Raw genomic sequence first — 10,890 nt, 5'->3', positions numbered from 1 at the left:
GTCAGTGCTGTGTTCCCAAGGTCATATATAATATGTACAGTTTATGCAGATAGAGGTAGCATCCCAAATGGAACACTATTCCCTATGTAGTGCACAAAATGGCACCCTATTCTCTATGTAGTGCACCTGCCATTTATGATGCACACAGGGTGATCTGTATTTAACAAGACAGATTGAGAGAAAGCACAGGAAGCCATTCCTTAGACATTTGACCCTTGCAGTCATGACGGGGGGAATCAGTCATTACACAATAATTACAGCTTCAAGTTTTATACAGAATGACATATACACTTGCCAACAGACAACCCACAGCAAGGTGTAACAAACATGTTGAATAAGAGTTCACACAGTGAAATCCTGTTTGATAACAGCATGCATTACTCTACGTGCTAATTCCTGATAGAAGGGTTTGGTCGGTGTGGCAGATTCTCATTCTGATTCTTCTTCTCCAGTCTGACATCCTGTCTAGATCAATGGAGTGGTGTTTGGGGAGGTTGTTGTTCCCTCAATTATGTTTTAGATCTCTCACTGTGCCTGAAGACAGAGACAGACAGACGGGGAGGTATTAGACTGGGGCACAACATAACTATAAATATTCACAGATTAAGGATTTAGGATTTTGATGAACAAGTGGGACTGAAAAAGTTCCTGTGATTTCTATTATGTTTATAGGTCATTGAGAGATTTGTTGATTTACATTGTGAATGACTCATTAATGACTATGCAATGATATACAAACAATGTTAAAAGTATAGGTATATTAATACTTTTCTTTTCATTCTGCATCGTCTTGAAAACAAAAGTGAAAAATGTTCCTTTATTTGCAGTAACATAAAAGTCTAATACTCTGTACCAGTCAAAAGTTCTTTCAAGGGTTTTCCCCTTACATTTGTACTATTTTCTACATTGTAGAATAATGAAATAACACATATGGAATCATGTAGTAACCAAAAAAGTGTTAAATCAAAATATATTTTACATTTGAGATTCTTCAAAGTAGCCACCCTTTGCCTTGATACACTCTCTTGGCATTCTCTCAACCAGCTTCATGAGGTAGTCACCTGGAATGCATTTCAATTAACAGGTGTGCCTTGAGAAAAGTTAATTGGTGGAATTTCTTTCCTTCTTAATGGGTTTGAGCCAATCAGTTGTTGTGTTGTGACAAGGTAAGGGTGGTATACAGAAGATAGCCCTATTTGGTATAAGACCAAGTCCATATTATGAGAAGAACAGCTAAAATAAGCATAGAGAAACAACAGTCCATCATTATTTTAAGACATGAAGGTCAGTCAATGTGGAAAATTTCCACAACTTTTAAAGTTTCTTCAAGGGCAGTCGATAACCATCAAGCGCTATGATGAAGCTGGCTCTCATGAGCAACGCCACAGGAAAGGAAGACCCAGAGTTACCTCTGCTGCAGAGGACAAGTTCATTAGAGTTATCAGCCTCAGAAAGTGCAGGCCAAATAAATGCTTCACAGAGTTCAAGTAACATACACATCTCAACATCAATCAAATCAAATTTTATTTGTCACATACACATGGTTAGCAGATGTTAATGCGAGTGTAGCGAAATGCTTGTGCATCAACAGAGGAGACTGAGTAAATCAGGCCTTCATGGTCAAATTTCTGCAAAGAAACCACTACTAAAGGACACCAATAATAATAAGAGAATTGCTTGAGCCAAGAAACACGAGCAATGGACATTAGACAGGTAGAAATCTGTCGAGTCCATATTTGAGATTTTTGGTTCTAACCGCTGTGTCTTTGTGAGATGCAGAGTAGGTGAACGGATTATCTCTGCATGTGTGGTTCCCACCGTGAAGCAAGGAGGAGGAGGTGTGATGGTGTGGGGGTGCTTTGCTGGTGACACTGTCAGTGATTTATTTAGAATTCAAGGCACACTTAACCTGCATGGCTACCACAGCATCCTGCAGCGATATGCCATCCCATCTGGTTTGTGCTTAGTGGGACTATCATTCATAGTGACCCAACAATGGTGACCCAACAATGACCAAACACAACTCCAGGGTGTGTAAGGGCTATTTGACCAAGAAGGAGACTGATGGTGTTGCATCAGATGTCCTAGCATCCACAAGCACCTGACCTCAACCCAATTGAGATGGTTTGGGATGAGTTGGACCGCAGAGTGAAGCAGCCAACAAGTGCTCAGCATATTTGGGAACTCCTTCAAGACTGTTGGAAAAGCATTCCAGGTGAAGCTGGTAGAGAGAATGCCAAGCGTGTGCAAAGCTGTCATCAAGGCAAAGGGTGGCTACTTTGAAAATAGAAAATATATTTTGATTTGCTTAACACTTTTTTGGTTACTACATGATTGCATGTGTGTTATTTTGTAGTTTAGATATAAATTATAGAAAAACCGTTGAATGGGTAGGTGTGTCCAAACAATTAGAATTCTAGAATGTTGTTTCAAAGAAATTACTAATTAAATTCCCAAACAGCTTGATACAGGAAAAAAACGGTGTTAATAAGATAATAGTGAGCCAAGGCTTCCCCCCCTATCCCTTATGCCTCCATTCCTCACCTGGTTGTCCTCATCCTCTGCCCTGTGCCTTAAGCCTTCGTTCCTCACCTGGTTGTCCTCATCCTCTGCCCTGTCCCTTATGCCTCCATTCCTCACCTGGTTGTCCTCCTCACGCCTGTCCCTTATGCCTCCATTCCTCACCTGGTTGTCCTTATCCTCTGCCCTGTCCCTTAGGCCTCCGTTCCTCACCTGGTTGTCCTCACCCTCTGCCCTGTCCCTTAGGCCTCCGTTCCTCACCTGGTTGTCCTCCTCATGCCTGTCCCTTAGGCCTCCGTTCCTCACCTGGTTGTCCTCATCCTCTGCCCTGTCCCTTAGGCCTCCGTTCCTCACCTGGTTGTCCTCATCCTCTGCCCTGTCCCTTAGGCCTTCGTTCCTCACCTGGTTGTCCTCACCCTCTGCCCTGTCCCTTAGGCCTCCGTTCCTCACCTGGTTGTCCTCCTCACGCCTGTCCCTTAGGCCTCCGTTCCTCATCTGGTTGTCCTCATCCTCTGCCCTGTCCCTTAGGCCTCCGTTCCTCACCTGGTTGTCCTCATCCTCTGCCCTGTCCCTTATGCCTCCATTCCTCACCTGGTTGTCCTCCTCACGCCTGTCCCTTATGCCTCCATTCCTCATCTGGTTGTCCTCCTCACGCCTGTCCCTTAGGCCTCCGTTCCTCACCTGGTTGTCCTCACCCTCTGCCCTGTCCCTTAGGCCTTCGTTCCTCACCTGGTTGTCCTCACCCTCTGCCCTGTCCCTTAGGCCTCCGTTCCTCACCTGGTTGTCCTCACCCTCTGCCCTGTCCCTTAGGCCTTCGTTCCTCACCTGGTTGTCCTCACCCTCTGCCCTGTCCCTTAGGCCTCCGTTCCTCACCTGGTTGTCCTCCTCACGCCTGTCCCTTAGGCCTCCGTTCCTCATCTGGTTGTCCTCATCCTCTGCCCTGTCCCTTAGGCCTCCGTTCCTCATCTGGTTGTCCTCACCCTCTGCCCTGTCCCTTAGGCCTCCGTTCCTCATCTGGTTGTCCTCCTCACGCCTGTCCCTTAGGCCTCCGTTCCTCATCTGGTTGTCCTCCTCACGCCTGTCCCTTAGGCCTCCGTTCCTCATCTGGTTGTCCTCTTCCTCTGCAGCATCATCTACTTTATTAAAGAGAATATAACTTCAGTCCCAGAGAGTTATCAACCAATCACAGGCAACATAGCAGTCATGTGCCTCTCAACTAACCCGAGTGGAGTTCTTTGACAAGTGATGACATGGTGTTTGTGATTGAATCTGCAGCGACCAACAGATCATTACGTAGATTTCTAGGTACACCTGAAACACAGTCAATGAAAATAGTCAGTGACTTACAGTTGAAGTCAGAAGTTCACATAAACTTAGGTTGGAGTCATTAAAACTTGTGTTTCAACCACTCCACAAATTTCTTGTTAACAAACTATAGTTTTAGCAAGTCGGTTCAGACATCTACTAGGTGCATGACACAATCAATCAATCAAATTTATTTTATATAGCCCTTCGTACATCAGCTGATATCTCAAAGTGCTGTACAGAAACCCAGCCTAAAACCCCAAACAGCAAGCAATGCAGGTGAAGAAGCACGGTGGCTAGGAAAAACTCCCTAGAAAGGCCAAAACCTAGGAAGAAACCTAGAGAGGAACCAGGCTATGTGGGGTGGCCAGTCCTCTTCTGGCTGTGCCGGGTGGAGATTATAACAGAACATGGCCAAGATGTTCAAATGTTCATAAATGACCAGCATGGTCGAATAATAATAAGGCAGAATAGTTGAAACTGGAGCAGCAGCACAGTCAGGTGGACTGGGGACAGCAAGGAGTCATCATGTCAGGTATTCCTGGGGCATGGTCCTAGGGCTCAGGTCCTCCGAGAGAGAGAAAGAAAGAGAGAATTAGAGAGAGCATATGTGGGATGGCCAGTCCTCTTCTGGCTGTGCCGGGTGGAGATTATAACAGAACATGGCCAAGATGTTCAAATGTTCATAAATGATCATAAATGATCATGATCATAAATGATTCATAAAATGTATTTTTCCCAACAATTGTTTACAGACAGATTATTTCACTTATAATTCACTGTATCACAATTCCAGTGGGTCAGAAGTTTACATACACTAAGTTGACTGTGCCTTTAAACAGCTTGGAAAATTCCAGAAAATGATGTCATGGCTTTAGAAGCTTCTGATAGGCTAATTTACATCATTTGGGTCAATTGGAGGTGTACCTGTGGATGAATTTCAAAGGCTAATTTACATCATTTGGGTCAACTGGAGGTGTACCTGTGGATGAATTTCAAGGCCTAACTTCAAACTCAGTGCCTCTTTGCTTGACATCATGGGAAAATCTAAAGAAATCAGCCAAGACCTCAGAATTTGTTTTTTGTAGACCTCCACAAGTCTGGTTCATCCTTGGGAGCAATTTCCAAATGCCTGAAAGTACCACGTTCATCTGTACAAACAATAGTACGCAAGTATAAACACCATGGGACCACGCAGCCATCATACCGCTCAGGAAGGAGACGCGTTCTGTCTCCTACAGATGAACGTACTTTGGTGTGAAAAGTGCAAATCAATCCCAGAACAACAGCAAAGGACCTTGTGTACATGCTGGAGGAAACAGGTACAAAAGTATCAATATCCACAGTAAAAACGAGTCCTATATCGGCATAACATGAAAGGCAGCTCAGCAAGGAAGAAGACACTGCTCCAAAACCGCCATAAAAAAGCCAGACTACAGTTGGCAACTGCCCATGGGGACAAAGATCATAATTTTTGGAGAAATGTCCTCTGGTCTGATGAAACAAAATTAGAATTGTTTTGGCCATAATGACCATCGTTATGTTTGGAGAAAAAAGGGGGATGCTTGCAAGCCAAAAAACACCATCCCAACCGTGAAGCACAGGGTTGGCAGCATCATGCTGTGGGGGTGCTTTGCTGTAGGAGGGATTGGTGCACTTCACAAAAGATGACATAATGAGGATGGAAAATTATGTGGATCAGGAAGTTAAAGCTTGGTCGCAAATGGGTCTTCCAAATGGACAATGACCCCAAGCATTCTTCCAAAGTTGTAGCAAAATGGCTTAATGGACAACAAAGTCAATGTATTGGAGTGGCCATCACAAAGCCCTGACCTCAATCCTATAGAAAATGTGTGGGCAGAACTGAAAAAGTGTGTGCGAGCAAGGAGGCCTACAAACCTGACTCTGTTACACAGCTGTGTCAGGAGGATTGGCCAAAATTCACCCAACTTATTGTGGGAAGCTTGTGGAAGGCTACCCGAAACGTTTGACCCAAGTTAAACAATTTAAAGGCAATGCTACCAAATACTAATTGAGTGCATGTAAACTTCTGACCCAATGGGAATGTGATGAAAGAAATAAAAGCTGAAATAAATAATTCTCTCATCTATTATTCTGACATTTCACATTCTTAAACTAAAGTGGTGATCCTAACTGACCTAAGACAGGGATTTTTTTTTTTTTTTATATATATTTTTTTGTATTTAAAAAAAAATATATATTTTCTCCCCAATTTCGTAGTATCCAATTGTTGTAGTAGCTACTATCTTGTCTCATCGCTACAACTCCCGTACGGGCTCGGGAGAGACGAAGGTTGAAAGTCATGCGTCCTCCGATACACAACCAACGACTGCTGCAACCGCTGCTTCTTTAACACAGCGCACATCCAACCCGGAAGCCAGCCGCACCAATGCGCCGGAGGAAACACCGTGCACCTGGCCACCTTACACTGCGCCCAGCCCGCCACAGGAGTCGCTGGTGCGCGATGAGACAAGGAAACCCCTACCGACCAAGCCCTCCCTAACCCGGGCGACGCTAGGCCAATTGTGCGTCGCCCCACGGACCTCCCGGTCGCGGCCGGTTACGACAGAGCCTGGGCGCGAACCCAGGACTCTGATGGCACAGCTGGCGCTGCAGTACAGCGCCCTTAACCACTGCGCCACCCGGGAGACCCAGACAGGGATTTTTTTACTAGGATTAAATGTCAGGAATGGTAAAAAACTCAGTTTAAATGTATTTGGCTAAGGTGTATGTAAACTTCCAACTTCAAACTGTACATGGCATTTCGTGGCTACTATTTTTGGATTTGGAATGCACTTTAATCGAATTTGTCACAGCTCAATCACAGATCAAAATGTTGTGTTGTCCTTGACTCAAAAAAGGTCAGAAAATGGATAACTAACAACAGATGTACTGGATCTAAAGGAGGACATTGTCCAGTGGAAATAGCGAGTTGAAATGACATCATGATGCCTTTTCAACCAGAAACTGATGTCATTTCAACTAGTTTTGTACTGTTTTTCCCGTTGGGCGGAGGTCCAGGACTCACCCTGAGCGAAGGCCTCCAGCACGTCGCCCCCCAACCCGGCCAGGCAGTCCTGGGGTGTGTGGGTGGGGGTGGACCCAGCTGAGGTGGAGCGGATCGGCATGGGCATGGAGCAGACTGCCCCGTGGCTGGGGGAGGAGTGGGTTGAGCCTCCTGTCTGGGCCTGATAACATGCCAACATCACCACCGGTTAGGAAACAAACTATAGAAACATACCAATATTACCATAGGTTAGGACACATACCAATATTACCATAGGTTAGAACACATACCAATATTACCATAGGTTAGGACACATACCAATATTACCATAGGTTAGGACACATACCAATATTACCATAGGTTAGGACACACACCAATATTACCATAGGTTAGGACACATACCAATATTACCATAGGTTAGGACACATACCAATATTACCATAGGTTAGGACACATACCAATATTACCATAGGTTAGGACACATACCAATATTACCATAGGTTAGGAGTAGAAGAGGCCTAGACCACCACCTGTTATCTTTGCTAACAAAACACACACACGGCTTGGGCAGTATGCCATATATACCGTATACCGGGGTATTTGGAAATAGCCACAGGATGGTTTTTCAATACCGTTGAAACTATGAAGAAGTAAAATATTTTACTTTAAGTTAAAAAAAAATATTAATTAATATTTGTAGCTACTTTTTAAGTAAATACCTGCAGTCATCTTGTGCAATACGTTAAGAGAGAAAGAAGATTGCGTTCTTCGTTTCACCTGTCACATCATTTTTCATTATGAAGCTCACCAGTAGTTCCCAGTCAAGTGGTGTTTGTTTAGAAACACACAATAACGAGAGACTGGAGCTTTGTGAGTAGCTCACTCTTGTGAGCTCCCCACTCCTTGACTGCAACCCTTTTCATTTACCCTCCAGGTCTCTTTTTTCATTATTTTTATTTTACCTTTAAATATACAGGTTTTTTTCTCATTGAGATAACAACTCTTTTCCAAGAGAGACCTGGTCCAATAGCAGCAGAGGGAACAACGTTTCAGACAAAACTATTTACATACACTAACACAACATTAAACAAAACTATAAACACACATACAGTACAACAAAAACATTGTACATTAAAAACACAAACGTCTTGACTAAAAACAGCTGGCCTAAAAACAATTACACACTTCTATGATATATTCATCGATCAAGTGTAAACTCCACCAACGAAACTAGATCATCACATTTTAAAATGTTCAGGAGAGAATTCCAGGACCACGGAGCTAAGTAACAAACTATTTCTACCATGTCCTGTTCTAATTTTTGGTACTGTTAGAAGCAAATCAGAATGGGACCGTAATTGATATTTATTTACTGACCTGACTAAAAAAGAACAGAGATAAAATGGCATTTTACCCAATATGGCCTTAAAAATCAGTGTATACCAGTGTTTAAGCTTACGCAAGGTCAATGACAACCAGCCAACAGCGCTGTAGAGATCACAATGATCAGACGTTTCTGATTTGTAATGAACCAGAGGGCTGCATGATACACTGAATCAAGTGCTCTCAGGGTAGTGGCTGAGGCCTGCATATATATATATATATATATATATATATAACACCACTAAAATCTAAAACCGACAGTAATGTACATCGTACCAGCTCCTTCCTGGCCTCAAAAGAAAAACAAGCCGTATTCCGGTAATAAAATCCTATTTTCAGCTTGAGCTTCCTTATCAAGTTCTCTACATGCACAGTGAAGCTCAGCTTATCATCAACCCACACACCCAAATATTTGTACACTTTAACTTGCTCTATAGCATGCCCAGCAATGACATGATTTGTAACATGCCTGGCATTTGAAAATACCATGCATTTTGTTTTCCCCGAATTTAGAATCAGCTTTAAATCATACAGATTCTGTTGTATGATGTTAAATGCTCTTTGGGCATTTTCAAAAGCTAAAGATAAACTACTACCACTTGAATAAAGAACAGTATCATCTGCATAAAAATGAACATCCGCTGTTTCAATAAGATCCCCAATGTTGTTGATATACAAAATGAACAACAGTGGGCCCAAAATAGAACCTTGCGGAACACCTGAGCACACCTCTATGGACTCAGATTTACAACCATCCACCATTACACATTGTGTACGATTTGATAGGTAATTAATAAACCAATCTAGAGCATGACCAGTAATTCCACAACATTTTAACCTTTGCACTAACACAGCATGGTCCACGGTGTCAAAAGCCTTCGACAAATCAATAAAAACAGACACACAATGTAACTTCTTATCAAGAGCACAGTGTTGCTGAAACAGTGCTCTGGCCAGACCTAAAACCTGATTGCATTCCATTTATGATGTTGTATTCTTGGAAGTAGACCTTTAGCTGCCAACTAACTAAGGACTCCAGTACCTTTGACAGTGCAGACAATTTTGATATGGGTCGATAGTTGTCAAGTAGCGAAGGATCTACACCTTTCAGAAGAGGGAGTACAAAAGCAGATTTCCATAACTTGGGGATTTCCTTAACATCAAGTGTGAGGTTAAAAATACATATTAAGGGGGAGCAATGATGTCTGCAGCTAGGTGTAGGAGGCGGGGGTCTAGTTCATCAGGACCAGGTGATTTTTTTATTTTATGAAAAAAAATATTTTGCAGCATTTGGAACTGTTGATCTACAGTTAAGAATGCTGAGATGCCTCCCGGGTGGCGCAGTGGTCTAGGGCACTGCATCGCAGCAATAGCTGGAGGTCCGTGGGGCGACACACAATTGGCCTGGCGTCGTCTGGGTTAGGGAGGGTTTGGCCGGTAGGGATATCCTTGTCTCATCACGCACCAGCGACTCATGTGGCGGACCGGGCGCAGTGCGCGCTAACCAAGGTAGCCAGGTGCACGGTGTTTCCTCCGACACATTGGTGCGGCTGGCTTCCAGGTTGGAGGCACGCTGTGTTAAGAAGCAGTGCGGCTTGGTTGGGTTGTGTTTCGGAGGACGCATGGCTTTCGACCTTCGTCTCTCCCAAGCCCGTACGGGAGTTGTAGCGATGAGACAAGATAGTAATTACAAACAATTGGATACCACGAAAATTGGGGAGAAAAGGGGGTAAAACAAATTACAAATTAAAAAAAGAACACTGAGATAATCTAAGCCTATGATGCCCTTCAGAGCTGCTCTCCCTTCACCTGACTACGTTTTCTCTCATAGTCCAAGAGCATCTGGTCATCGCGGTGGTGGCACAGGGCTACTCATTTCTCCTAACTGGAGATGTGGTCTTTTCTCCCTCTCACCTGTCCATCTACTCTCTCACCTGTCCATCTCCTCATTTGAATTCCATGCGGTCACTGTCACTTGTCCACTCAAGCTTGTTGTCATCTATCGCCCACCAAGTGCCCTTGGAGACTTCCTCAATGAGCTTAACACTTTCATAAACCTATTTCCTGATGATGGCTCACCACTCTTTTACTGGGCGACTTCTACCTCCCAACCTCTCCCTTCGATTCATTTATTTGCAACTCTCTCGTTCCCCTCTTTGCCTTTTGATGTCACCCTTTTCCAATCCCCTCCAACTCACAAGGCAATATGCTTGACCTCATCTCTACTAGATGCTGGCCGTTTACTAATCTCACTGCAACCGCCGTCAAGGTCGAGGATCACTACTTTTGTTTCCTTTTCTGTCTCTCTTTCCTCCAACCCTCTCAGCCCCTACCCAGATGGCCATGTGCCGTTGCAATCTTCGCTCTGTCTCTCCCAGTACTCTCTCCTCTTCTAACATATCATCTCTCCCTTCTAAATCCTTTTCTCTCCTGTGTACTGATTCAGCCTCTTCGACCCTACTCTCCTTCCTTTCCGCATCCTTTGACTCACACTACCCCATGTCCTCCCGGGCTGGCTCGGCCCTCCCCTCTTGCTTCGTGGCTGAGTGACTCATTGCGAGCTTACAGAACATGGCTGTGGGCAGCTGAGCGAAAATAGAGGAAAACAAAACTTCTGGAGGACCTATCATCCTTTCACTGATTCCTCTTTACCT

The 10,890-nt window shown here is 44.0% G+C and overlaps 1 protein-coding gene across 4 annotated transcripts in view; it reads right to left on the bottom strand.

The window, feature by feature from the left end:
• Nucleotides 1-254: 254 nt before the first annotated feature.
• Nucleotides 255-10,890, bottom strand: part of LOC139383308 (dystrobrevin beta-like) — a 66,039-nt gene continuing 55,403 nt past the window's right edge. For 2 of the 4 annotated variants that reach the window (XM_071127786.1, XM_071127787.1), the window contains 4 exons: nucleotides 6,875-7,034; nucleotides 3,742-3,831; nucleotides 3,394-3,656; nucleotides 255-534 (listed from right to left, as the gene is read on the bottom strand). In XM_071127786.1, coding sequence (XP_070983887.1) covers nucleotides 526-534; nucleotides 3,394-3,656; nucleotides 3,742-3,831; nucleotides 6,875-7,034 — 522 coding nt within the window. In that variant the 3' untranslated portion in view covers nucleotides 255-525. Of the gene's footprint in view, nucleotides 535-3,393; nucleotides 3,657-3,736; nucleotides 3,832-6,874; nucleotides 7,035-10,890 lie in introns of those variants that run through there. The other 2 variants (XM_071127789.1, XM_071127788.1) reach the window with 2 other exon arrangements.

This window comes from Oncorhynchus clarkii, chromosome 25 (assembly GCF_045791955.1).
Source record: "Oncorhynchus clarkii lewisi isolate Uvic-CL-2024 chromosome 25, UVic_Ocla_1.0, whole genome shotgun sequence".
Classification (NCBI taxonomy): Eukaryota; Metazoa; Chordata; class Actinopteri; order Salmoniformes; family Salmonidae; genus Oncorhynchus; species Oncorhynchus clarkii.
The sequence above is the reverse complement of the archived record's forward strand: the minus strand, read 5'-3'. Positions and strand labels throughout refer to the sequence as shown.